The 13,794-nt window shown below is 42.3% G+C and overlaps 1 protein-coding gene across 1 annotated transcript in view; it reads left to right on the top strand.

Annotated features, from left to right (window-relative positions):
• The window catches only part of IGLL5 (immunoglobulin lambda-like polypeptide 5), a 176,631-nt gene that overhangs the window by 17,875 nt on the left and 144,962 nt on the right, over positions 1-13,794 (top strand). Inside the window, exon 3 of the mRNA XM_006874955.1 lies at positions 9,956-9,960. Coding sequence (XP_006875017.1) covers positions 9,956-9,960 — 5 coding nt within the window. The remainder of the gene's footprint in view (positions 1-9,955; positions 9,961-13,794) is intronic.

Genomic DNA, 13,794 nt, shown 5'->3' with positions numbered 1-13,794 from the left:
TATGGTGGTGGCGGTTTGCCATGGAGCCAGTTCTGACTCATAGTGACCCTGTGTAGACTTTCGTGGCTGTCAAGTTTACGGGAGTAGAAAGTCTCATCTTTCTCCTGTGGTACAGCTGACCTTGACGTTAATAGCCACTTTAATACCACTTTGCTACTAGACTCCTTATTGACCCTATAAGACATAATAAAATTTTTTCATGTGCATTTCTGAGACCGTTAATCTTTACAGGAGCAAATAGCATCATCTTTCTCTTGAAGTGTGGCTGATAATTTGAACTACCAACCTTGCAGTTAGCAGCCCAACGATTAAATCACAATGTTACCAGCCTCCTCCAGATATAGACAGTTGACAAAATTGAACACAAGCAAACCCTCTCTCACTACAAAAAGAATCAAAGATATGACAAGGCATGTGGAAAATTGAGATTACATAGAGATCTCAGACTATCCAAAAGAATTGGAAATATCAAAAATCTTAACTATGTGGTAAATAATCAAGTTTTGTTTAATCATTTAAGGCTCTATTATGAAAATTGAAGCAAAAAATAATGACATTGTATGACTAAAGTATGTTATAAGTTTCATTTACTATTGTTGTTTGGTGCCATTGAGTCGGTACAACCCCATAGCAACCCTTTGTACAACAGAATGACACAGTAGCCGGCCCTGCACCATCCTCACAATTGCTGCTGTGTTTGAGCCCATTGTTGCTGCCACTGGGCTTCTCCATCTCATTCAGGATCGTCCTCTTTTAACCCTGTCTCCCCACTTTACCAAGCATGATGCCTTCTCCAGGGACTGGCCCCTCCTGATATTATTTATGAAGTATAGGAGACAAAGTATGACCATCTTGGCTTCTAAGGAGCACTCTAGTTGTATTTCTTCCAACACAGATTTGTTTGTTCTTCTGGCAGTCTATGAAACCTTTAATATTCTTCTCCAACACAAATAAAACAAATGCAACAATTCTTCTATAGTCTTCCTTATTGCTCCAACTTTCACATGCATATAAAGCATTGAAAATACCATGGATTGGGTCAGCTACACTTTAGTCCTTAAACTGACCTCTTTGCTCTTGAAAACTTCAAAGAGGTCTTATGCAGCAGATTTGCCTAATGCCATACATCGTTTGATTTCTTGACTGCTGCTTCCACGAGTGCTGACTGTGGATACAAGCAAAATGAAGTCCTTGACAACTCAATGCTTTCTCCATTCACCATGATGCTATTTATTGATCTAATGGTGAGAAGTTTCATTTTCTTTATATTGGGGTGCAGCCCATACTGCAATCTGTGGTCTTTAACCTTCATCATTTATGAACTCATATATTAATACTTGAAGGTTGTCTTTAAACCTTAAATGGGTACTGCAATCCACACTAATTCAACAAAAAGTTAAAGCTAATAAGCTCACAAAGGAGATAAAAAATGGAATCATAAAGCATGCTCAATTAATTTTTTAAAGACCAGAAACAGAAATCAAAGTACAGATTTGACAAATACGAGCATACTGTATTTAAGCAGAAATATGTTAATAATCAAAGGAACCCTGGTGTCTCAGTGGTTAAGCACTTGGTTGCTATCATAAAGGTCTGTGGTTTGAACATACAAGCCACTTTATAGAAGGACGGCAGCAGTTTACAACCTTGGAAACCCTATGAGGCAGTTCTGTCCTCTCCTACAAAGTCACTATGAGTCATCATTTGACTTGTTAGCAATGGAGTTGATTATATTGTTTTTGTTGGGTGCTGTTGAGTTGATTCCTACTCTAGGAACTCCTGTGCAGCAGACAGAAACACTGCCTGTGTGGTGTGTTCTTCTTCATAATCGTTGCTATATTTGAGCCCATTGTAGCCGTCAGTGTGTCAGTCCATCTCATTGAGAGTCTTCCTCTGTTGTTCTGAACATCTACTTTATCCAGTATGATGTCAGTCTCCAGAAATTAGTTCCTTCTGATAACATGTCCAAAATACATGAAAGGAAGTCTTATTATCCTTCCTTCTAAAGAGCATTCGGGCTTTACTTCTTCCAAGTTAGAGTTGTTCCTTCTTCCAGCAGTTCATGGAATATTCAATATTCTCTACAAAGACAATAATTCAAATCATTCAAAGACTGCATCAATTCTTCTCCAGTCTTCCCTATTTATTACCCTGTTTTACACATTTATGAGGTGGTTGAAAACACCATGGCTTCAGTCAGATTCACTTTAGTCCTTAAAGAGGCGTCTTACCTTATAGAGGTCTTCTGCAGAAGACTTGCCCAGCATATAACTTGGTTTAAATTTCATGAGTCTTCCTCCAATTCTGATGTTACATTATTCTTCATATAGAACAACTTGTTGGATTTCTTTGATCAGCATAGGAATTGAGTAAGTATGGTGGAAAGATACAGCCCTGATGCATATCTTTTTAATTTTTGGAACAAGCAGTATCCTCTTATTCTCTTCAAACAACTGCCTTTTAGGTTATGCAGAGGTATTGTGTGAGCACAGTTAAGAAATCTGGAATACCTGCTCTTCATACTGTTATCCACAATTTGTTATGATTTAAGTAGTCGAATGCTTTTCTGTATGCAATAAAGCACAAATGAGCATCTTTCTGATATGCTCTGTTATCAGTCAAGATCCATCTGACATCAGCAACCATGTGTGTTGTTCCATACCTTCTTCTAAACCAGGTTTGAATTTCTGGCAGCTCCCTGTCAATGTACTGCTGTAATTGTTTGTGAGTTTTCTTCAGCAAACTTGCATGTGATATTACTAATATTATTAGATAATTTCTGTACTTTGAATCACCTTTCTTTGGAGAGGGCACAAATAATAATCCCTTCCAGTTGGCTGGCCACATTTCTTGGCATAAATGAGTGAGTGCTTCCAGTGTTGCATCCACTTGTTGAAACAATCAGTTGAGATTCTGTGACTTTTTGGAGCCTTATTGTTCACCAATGGCTTCAGTGAAATCAAACTTTTTCCTTCTCTACCACAGGTAATTGATAATGTGCTACTTTCTGATATGTTTGAATGTCAATCAATTCTTTTAGGTACAGTGATACAAAAGCAATGAGTGTTTTATTAAGTAAAGACAAACTTCTTGAGAGTTTCATTCAGTCTTTGAATTTTCCTGTCCTTACTCTTCTGGAATCCAAGAGATGGGCATGTAAAGAGTCTCAAAATAGTTAGATTAGTCTTCTGAACCTCAGAGGAGGAGGAAACTCTGCATAAAGAACTACCATCACTGGCACCATAGGGTCTGAGAACAGAATCAGAGAGGCCTCAATACCACAGGTGAGTGACTGTTCTCAGAAAGCTGAGCTCTGACATCCCCACCATAGCCTAGACCGCTCTCCTGTTTCTTATCTTCACTCCACATAGATGTTGTCTCCCATGCGCTGCCCTTGGGCTCAGTCTCCAGGACCCTGAGCTGGGCCTGCCCCAAATACTAAATTGGAGTTTTACAATTTCATCTCAGTGTCAAACTAAATTAGTGTAAAATTCTCCCAACAAAAACTCTAATAGGATCATAATTTTTTTAAAGTATTTTATTAATGATGATTTGAATACACAGCAGTAAGTGAAGCCACCAAGTGAAGCATTGACAAGTCCTGCTGAGGTCACATGGTCCTTGTTAGAGAAGACATGGTGCAACATGGTCCGAAGACACAGAAGCGTAGGTCGGTAGGGTGTCACACATGCATGTCGTGACTTTGAAATGTTTCCAAAAAGCCTATAACATGTCATGACCTCTCCAGTATCCAAAATGGACAAAGGATCATTGAAGGGCATTTCATCATGCGGACACATCTGCCTTTGCCTCCCTGTACTGTAATTATGTGACCTCTCTGAAACAGTCTGTTCTCTATGGGTGGACATGGACCAGCACAGAATGGGAACTGGATTCCCTGGCCCAGAACCTCCTAGGTGAAAAGTGCTTAGGTGTCACCAGAAAGAGGGAGATTCTAGTCTGTCCTCTCAACCAGTAGGCAGTGGCATAATTGCGCTCTAAAGACATGCTGACACTGTACAGATGAAGCCTAATGGAAAACCACAGGTGTTGCAGGTTCTGTTCTCAGGCTGGAAGGTCAGGCAGGACACTCCACTTTATCCCCAAGGGCAGCAGTGACTGCCTTTTGAGGTTACTGTCAGACTGAGTCTTATAATCATTACTTGGAGCTCAGGCACAGTGAGTTCTTACCTGTGAAATGAGCTGAGGAACTCTGCTCCACTTGGGACCTGGAAGCTCCTAGAACACTGAGTGTTTCTTGGGGGATCACTCCTAGGTTGAGGTGTTCGATGGGGGGGCACAGTGTAAAGAACAGGGGTTTGCAAAGCCTGTGTCCTTCCTCCAGGACAGCTTCCGGGGCATTTTTGCTGCTCTCAGCACTGGTCCCAGGGAGCTGATTTTTGTCATGGACAGTTCCAGAAAACCTGACCTCCCATTTCTTTTGTCTCTCCTCCCACCTTCAAGCCAACTCCACCTTCAGATGACCCCACAAAAACTCCACTTCATTCTCAGCTTGTTTCAAGTGGGTGTGAGATGGAACACACAAGCCCCTCATCCCTACAGGAGAGTATCCAAGCCCCATCAGGAGACTTCATTCCCCAAGTAATATGGAGTCCCCCACTCAGTTTCACTACCCCCATAACTAAATTGGTCTCTGTTTAGGAGACAGTCTCCCTCAGTGATAGGGGTACTAATATTCCTGCTCAAGAGTCCAGCTCTGTGGGAAACTATGAATCTAGGACCTTTAGGATAACTCAGAACAATCAGAGTTAGTGTGTCAGTCAAGGTGGTTTTTGAAGCTTTTTACAAGATCATATACAACATGATTTCTGAGACTGTGTAGGCTCATCTTTCTACCGTGGAGTGACTGGTGGATTTGAACTACTGACCTTGTGGTTATCAGCCCAACACTTAACCCACTACCCCACCAGGGCTCCTTACAAGCAACATAGATCTTAAAAAGGAGAATGAAAATTTGGTCAATGCCAAATGATAATCCAATGATCATAGGTGATATCGAAAAGATGCAAATACTCCACATGTGAAATGGGACTAGATTACATGATCAGTCTACCAGAAGTTGCTATCAATTCATCAAGCAAACAAATGCATCTGAAATGATTCAAACATTCCTAACGACACAATAAAACAGGGAGCCTAGGGATCACTTGGAAAGAGTTACTAGGAAAGTAAAGTAAAGACTTTACTAGAAAGTAAAGAGTTTGTCTCAGGCACAAGGGTTTCTACTATAACCCCAGATCATTGACCAGTGCATGGGACATATACAGTTGGTTCTGAGTATATGTTCACTGAGTGATTCTCAGTGTGCATAATTTCTGAGAAATCCCATGAAATTCCCCCTGAGCAGGTATAATGGGCCCACTGAAAGCCCTCATGCACTGCAACCCCTGCATTTGGTACTTTATTGTTCTTGTTCTTCCTGAGACACGGAGCCTAAGGGAAATCTTGGAAGACAGCTATGTTAGAAATTTCTTGGCATAGAGGATAAACATGAATTTGTTGAAAGAGTTTCATTTGTATTCTTCCAATTCCTGGAGCCTTAGTTCATTAATACCTTCAGTGCAGGTTGGACTTTATTCCTCAGCACCACTGGTTTTTGATCATATGCTACCTCTTGTAATGATTGGGCATCAATCACTTCGTTTGAAACAATGCCTCTGTGTATACCTTCCATCTTTTATTGGATGCTTTCTGCGTCATTCAGTATGTTACCCATAAAATCTTTCAATATTGCAAGTTGAGGTTTGAATTTTTCTTCAGTTCTTTCAGCCTCAAAAAATGCTGAGTGTGTTCTTCCCTTTTGGTTTTCTAGCTGAATGTCTTTGTACATTTCATTATAATACTTCACTTTGTCTTCTTGAGCTGCCCTTTGAAATTTCTGTTCATCTCTTTCACTTACTCAATTCTTCCTTTTTTCCTTAACAACTCACCGCTGGGAAGCAAATTTCAGAAACTCTTATGACAATCATTTTGGACTTTACAGTTCTTCTGGTCTTTGGTCATTAGTTTCTAATGCATCAGATCTCTACTTGAGATGGTCTCTAAATTCAGGTGGCATACATTTAAGCTCATTTTGGGGCTCTGTGGACTTGTTTTCATTTACGTCAACTTTAGCCTGAAATTACATATGAATAATAGATGGTCTGTCCACAGTAAGACTCTAGTTGGTATACAATCACTTTAATACTTAAATGGTGACTTTCTCAGGGAGTCAAGAGAGCACTTATATTAAACTTGGACTTGTTCAGTCTGATCTGCCTCCTATCTCGACCCTAGGGATGTTTTCTCTGAATTCCTCAAGCTGTGTAAATAGAGACTCCTAATTCAAAAGCAGATATGGCCGACCAACAGCAGGCAGAGGAACAGACTGCTGCCGCCACAGGATCAAACCATCTCTTAACCTAGCATGTTGTCCTTCTTCAGGGACTGGTCCCTCTTGAAAATATGTCCAAAGTGTGAGGGACAAAGTCTCATCATCCTGACTTCCAAGGAGCATTCTGGCTGTACTTCTTTCAACACAGATTGGTTAGTTTTTCTGGCAATTCATGATAGTTTCAGAATTCTTCTCTAACACCATAGTTCACATGCATCAATTATTCTATAGTCTTCCTTATTCGTTGACCACAGACACAATTTAACCTTCAGTGAATGGGATGGGCAGAATAAAGGACCTCACATATGTGTACCTCCTAAGAACAGGAACAAGACAATATGTTACCTTGAATTCAAGTGGTCCAATAAAATCGGAAGGTCTTCATAAGTGAACAACAGGAAAGTCAGAGCCAGCCAAAAGATTATTGTGATTTCTAAAAGTTAGAAAGGGAAGGAACGCCGAACAAAAGGTCCCAGTTTCTCCAGTGCCTTGAGTTCACTTACGACAAGTCTCATGGTATTCCAAAGAAGGGTGTCTCATCTGATCAGTACAGGCTCAGAACTGTCCCTGAGAAAAAGGTGAAAAAACACAATGGTAACTGAGACTGAAAAATTGATGCCCTAGAATTATGGTGTTGAAAGAGAATACTAAATATACCATGAACTGCAAGAAGAACAAACAAATCTTTGTTGGAAAAGTACAGTCAGCATACTAATTAAAAATGAGGATGGTCAAACTTGGTCTAATGTATTTTATCTCACATACTATGCTGCTGAAATTTGGGGCAAAGGACCACACGCATTCTTTTCTCTTCCAAATGGATCCAGCAACACAAAATGGTATATAATAACAAAACTGAAACTTCTAATCTCAGGTAGACCCAGAAAGGACAATCTGGACTAGAAATGGAACCGTTTTCATTGGACAAAGGAATTAGGCTTGTTTTAGAAGGTCTCAGCTGGGTTATCTTCCTGAAACCTTTCATAGCTCAAGAGATGTATGGCTGTGTGAGCAGCAGAGGGTGTTGTGGAACCTTGTCGCTGTTTCTGTAGAACCTGGCCCAGCTGCAATTCTCTCCAAATGACATGGCTCACATTTTCCATAACTGCTCACCAAAGCATACTTCAATAGCTCTGATTGAGCCACAGAGAGGGGACCGTAGAAGAAGCGTAGCAAGGAAGAAAGTCTGGATTGTCCACTGTCTTTCACTCACCTTCCATCTGGAAGAGTGTCTCCAGCCAAGATTCAATCCATGAGCACTAGACTGCTAACTGAAAGGTTTCAATCCACCCAGAGATGCCTCAGGAACAAAGATTTGGTGATCCCTTTTATCCTTTTGATCCCTGCTTTTGTTTTTACTTCTTTTCTTCTGCTTCTCATTTCCTCTCTTCAGCCCTTCCCTGCCTTGATTTTTCGATATTTCTCTTTCTCTTTCCATATTCCCCTAACTAGTTTTATAAGCATTTTTAATGTCTTCTTTTAGTTTCCTATCTCATTTTTCTCTTCTATAGCTCCATTGTCCTGTCCCTCTTTTACCTTTCTAGCTATTGTTAAGTAGGCTTTTTCTCCCTTTTACTTTGTCTCTTATTTTTCTCTTCTCTAGTTCCATTTCTCTGCCCCACATTTGTCTTTAGGCTTATTATTTTCTTTTTTTATGGGTACTGCCTACTTTTATTTCTTTTTTCTCTGTATTAATTTTGTCTTTTCATTTTTAGTTCCTACATTTTTTATTCTGTTTGTTTTCTTTCTTGTGATGGGGGAGGGGTTTGCTCTTTCACACCCAACAGGAGACAGCAACCATGCCCATACAACCCAGCCATGACCATACTATATGTAGATCTATCTGCTGGGAAAGAGCCAATAACAGACTCCTACAGCAGTCAACACCAGTGAAATCCACCCTAAACTGAGGTACACCAATGGTGAACAAGAACCGTGTACACTCTCCCATTCTGTAACTACACCCATAGGAGATGACAATAGTTGAGAATTGATCAAAAATCAACACACACTCATCAATTAAATACAAATATGACAAACCTATCGTGCTCCAGAGACAACATGCTCACATGAAGAAACACGACCAAATTGGGCTCAAACAAAAGACTAAGATGCAGAGTCAGAAAAAATTTCTAAGGAATAGAAAGTAATGGAACAAACTGCAAAAGAATTCAAAAGAACAACATTTAAGTACCTTCAAAAGATTGACAGAAAAATCGAGGAAAACAAGGAGAATACAAAAGAAAAATTTATAAGAATTCAGGAAAACACAACAATAAATGCAATGTAAATGCAAATTTTGAAACAATTTAACCAGTCAACCTGCCCCCAGCTCTCCTGTGTTTAGACAAGCAGAAGCTTAATACTAAGAGTTCAGAAATGGACAATACATTAAATAGAAAAAGAGTAGATTCAAAGCAATGGAAGCCCAAATTACTGAGCACGAATAAAATCGCTCAGTATTAATATGCAAGAAACAATAAAAAAATAATGAAAGAATCTGAAAAAGTCTAAGAGTTATGTAGGACACCATAAACAAGAAGACCTTATGGGTGATTTGAACTCGAGACAGGGAGAGACAATAAAAAGCACAGAGCAAACTTTCAAAGAATTATTGGAAGAAACTTCCCTAACATCTTAAAAAATGAGAAGGTAAGCATACAAGACACTGAATGAACCCTAATAAATGTCCATCAATGAAAGGGTGAGTAAACAGACTTTGGTACATACACACATGTAATACTATGAAACATTGAACACTGGTGGTAAATTTGCAAAATACATCACTACACAGATGAGCCTGGAGTAACATGTTGTAGTTGTTGTTAAAGATGGTAGAGTCATTTCTGACCCATAATGACCATGTTGTTGAGCTTGAACAGGTGACCTTGAGAAAGTATAATCTTTCTATCACCAGGAGGATCTGGTAGTTCTGAACTATTGACCTTGATGTTAGCAGCCCAACTCGTAACTGCTATGGTACCAGAACTGCAGGCAGGTGCATCCAAGAGTGACAAGAGCTACCTAAGTGAAGCCCAGGCAGTTAGGGAAAGCCCAGGTAGCTTGAATAGCAGACAGAAAGTGATCAATGTAGCCACTGGACCCAGGACACCCTTACCTATGCCCTCACCCTTACCTGGACCCAGGATACCCTTACCTATGAGCAGCAGCTTCAGGACCCTGATTGGGAGCACAAACACAATGAGTCTTTACCTGTAAATGAGGTGGGAGAACCTGGTCCAGGTATACAACTCCTGCAGGGCTGGGGTGCACTCAGGAGACACCCCTGAGCTCCAGGGGGCAGCACAGGGAGAGTTAGGGCTCCCAGGATCTGTTATTTCATTCCCTGATGAATAAAAGTTGCTGAGTCTCCTTTGTATTCTTAGGACATAATGCCCTCACTGTCCAGCTGAGGTCCAAGGGCATCTTACCTCTGACCTAGACTTTTTCAAAAACCCTGACCTCCCCTCCCTTTTGTCTTTCCTCCTACCTCCCCTAACATGACTGCATTTCATGATGATGTAGTCTCTGGTTGGTGTCCAAGGGGAGATTATCTAATAGGTAATGTAAGCACAGTATTTCCTTGCTCATTAGATCATCTGGAGTGAACAATGTCACATCCTTTTCACTACATCCAAATTCTGCATCCAGGTCTGGCTGGTACCTGTCTTTCTCACAGCTCCACAGCACCATCCTAGTGAACCAAAGCTTCTTTTCAAATTTACAGTTTCTGACAGCAACACGGTTCCCAGAAAGCAAGGTAAGCACAGGGCTTACTTGTGTTTACTTGCTAATCTGACGAGAATTGTTGTACTTATTTACTAATCTGTCATTTCATTGTCCTATGTAAATAGTTGTTCCTGACTACATACAGGTTTCAGAAAGTACAAGTAGATTCTATGAAGATTTATTCTTGTGACTTGTTGATGGTAAAGGAAAAGATTACATTTCATTTACCCGAAACTCTTATTTTTACTTTCACAGGTATACTCGCACTAAATAGGACACAAGGAATAAGAATATTAACTAGATTTGTAAGTATGTATAATTGGTCACCACAGATATGGAAGTCAGCCCACACTTATTTGTGTACAAGGAACTTCACTCCTATGTAAGGTGGATCATGGAGATGAGAATCTCCATTGAGTCTTCTCAACAAGTGACGTGAGCCTCCCAATATCACTGTCACAGCCCTGATCACTAGGCTCAGTTCAGGGACAGTCACTGTACCTGTAGGGGTTACTAGTGATCTATTTGCTAGTGTCCAGTTCTGGGCAGAGATCAATCAATGGATTTTACACTGGACTGCAAAGTCAGTTTGAACTGCAAGGTGAGTGGCTCAAGCTCATCAGTCGCTCCTCCAAAGCCTATACAGAGTCACTATGAGTCAAACAAGACTGTACAACACTTAACAAGAACAAAAACAAGGTACAGCCAGAAGAGGTGAGCAGAGTGCTCACTTGGTCGAAACCAAAATAAAACAAACACACAGAGTCGATTCTGACAGTGTGCAAATTATAACCCACGGAGCCAGTAGGACTCCTCCTCATGTGGCCACACCCTCACAAAGTGACTGTGACCCCAACCTTAGTGCCAGACCGGATTTTCCAACCTGCAACAGCTCAACGAAAACTGTGGGAAGCTCCACCCCTTCCTGCCTTGGCTTGCCCCTTGGTGATGGCCATGTGCCATAGAGTCAGTTCCTATCATGGCAACCCTATTTAAGGTTTCTGAAGCTGTAAATAAATCTTTATGGGAGCAGAAAGCCTCATCTTACTCACATGGAACTACTGGTAGTTTAGAACTATTGACTATGAGAAAAGCAGCCCAACTCATAACAACTATGCTACCAGGCCTGGTTTATCAGAGTCCCCAGAGGGGTAGTAAATTTGCATAAAGGTCAAACAACCCAGGCTCCAAGGGTTCTGAAAAGGAATAAGAGGGTCCGGGCACCCGCCCAGTTGTGAACTCAGGAGACTGAGCTCAGTGTCTCCACCATGACCTGGACTCTTCTGCTTCCCCTTCTCACTCTCTGCACAGGTACTCCCAGCTTCCCATAACCTCAGGTTCAGGCCCCCAGTCCTGCTTCACACCCTGAGCTCAGCCCAGTCATGGCATCAGGGGGACCTCCTGGGAAGGACCCCTCAGTCTCACACCCTCCTCTCTCTCCTCTCTTGCAGGCTCTGTGGTCTCCTATGAGCTGATTCAAGCATCCTCAGTGTCAGTGATCCTGGGACAGACGGCCACCATCAGCTGCTCTGGAGAACTTCTCCCAAAGAAATATGCTTCCTGGTTCCTGCAGAAGCCAGGCCAGGCCCCTGTGCATGTCATCTATAAAGACAGTGAACGGCCCTCAGGGATTCCTGACCGATTCTCTGGCTCCAGTTCAGGAACAACAGCCACTCTGACCATCAGCAACACCCAGGCTGAGGATGAGGCCAACTATTACTGTCAGTCCTGGGACAGCAGTGATAATACTCACAGTGACACAAGCAGATGGGGAAGGAGACACAAACCCCGATCTCCTATCTGCATCACATGCTCTGAGTCCCAGGAGGATGGAGGACATGGTCCTATACTGCAGACCTGAGCTCTTCAGTGTGCTCTCTCTGCTGCACTAAAGGCAGACTCCACAAAGTGTTTGACCCTATACCAGGTTTGTGCTCCGCCCCCGAGTTTGGGCCAGTAAGCACATTCCAAAACAAACAAACAAACTCAGGGCCATCCAACCATTCCAAGACTAAATCTTTACAGTAATAGTCTCATCTTTCTCCCAAAGCATGACCAATGTGTTTGAACTGCCGACCTAGCAGTCAGCAGGGCAGTGTTCACAGCTCCATAAGGGATCCTTAAGCACATTCTGAGATAGGGGGGAAAGAAAGAGTTTGTTAGGATGTCCTGGTGTGGTAATGAAGGGTAAGCTAACCACAAGGTTTGTCGTTCAAACCTAATAGTGGCTCCTTAAACCCGATACAGAGTCACTATAAGTCAGAACTGATGAGATGGCAGGTAACAATAACAAGGAATCCAACAGATTCAATGTCTGATACAGTGCAATCTGATACCTACTGTTCTGTCTACACATTCCATTCCCAAAGACAGGGTTATTATGATCTAAGAGAGGAACAAAGAAAGCTCACTTAACTACAGTTTGAAGTTTTATTCAACGAAATTCCTACTGCAGTTGTAAGTTTTATCTCTAGAACATGGGAAAAGTCTCCAGCTCCAGGCGAATCCAGTTCTTCTTCAAGGTTGACCTCTTTGGGAATCCAGCATCCTCAGTTCCTGGGCCAGCATGCTTATTTTAATAATTTTTATGCATCAACTGAGCCATCAGTACATTAGGAGTGGGTGTGTTTCTAGAAGGGCCAAGCTGTTCTGTTCTGGTCTAGGCCATGGGTAGTTGAGGGAAAGTACTCATGGTACCTGGATTTCTATATGTGTGGTGACAGACCACTCTGATCCAACCTCTGGGATAAGTCCAGAACCCTAAGACCTGAGGATAAGACCTCAAAATTCAGTGCTCTCATTTCTGACATTCTAAACCTAGGAATCCGCTGTAATACATGGTTTGAACTCTTTGCCCAGTGAATATTTTTTTTTAAATGAATGAGGAGAGAGGACTTCCAGCGCTTCCCTGACCGGGCAGCACAGGTACGCGGGCTCCAGAGAATATAGGGGTGGTATCGCACAGGGAGGCCCCGGCCTGGTAGACAGACAGCCTTGGGGCAAACATAAAACACTAGGTCTTAGCATTATGAGCTTGCTTTTTTTAAAAATCAAACTGCTGAGGAGTTACAAGCATTTCGAGCCTCTACCTGCCTGCGCTTAGTTCCCAACCTGGGGACTGCCCCGCCCATTGCAGAGCATGGAGCTCAGGGTTTGAGCGTAGTCATTCATAGGGTGGATGCTCCCGGAGAGCTAGCGGGGCCACAGGAACTAGCGTGATCCATCCCAGGGGGGGTGCCTCATTGCCACGTTGGGCATTGTTGGCGTGGATATAGGGCAAATTGGGGTGCTCATGGCACAGGGAGACAGAGATAGGCATTGTAGACGTCATCAGACACAGCCGCGCCATCTGCCTGCCCCCGCCCTCAGCTTTTTTCGGCCTTGGCCAGCCCTCTGCCCAGCCTCCAAGCCTCAGGCCCGCCCATCAAGGCGCAGGCCAGCCTAAGCTGAGACGCCAATAACAAAGCAGTCCTGCTGTGATTCTGTGGGCTAATGCGTCAGACAGCAAAGCCTTTCGAACTGTAAGGAATGTGATTCGAGCTCACTAGCTGCCCCTTGGAAACCCTATACTGGGTCACTGTGGGTCACGATTAACTCCACGGCATACCAACAAGGAAAAGAGTTCAGAAGGGGCAGAAAAAGAGTTAGGGCACTAAAGACTTACTTACATT

The sequence above is a fragment of the Chrysochloris asiatica genome, unplaced genomic scaffold (genome assembly GCF_000296735.1).
Source record: "Chrysochloris asiatica unplaced genomic scaffold, ChrAsi1.0 scaffold00306, whole genome shotgun sequence".
NCBI lineage: Eukaryota > Metazoa > Chordata > Mammalia > Afrosoricida > Chrysochloridae > Chrysochloris > Chrysochloris asiatica.
This window is presented reverse-complemented; position numbering and strand designations above follow the sequence as displayed.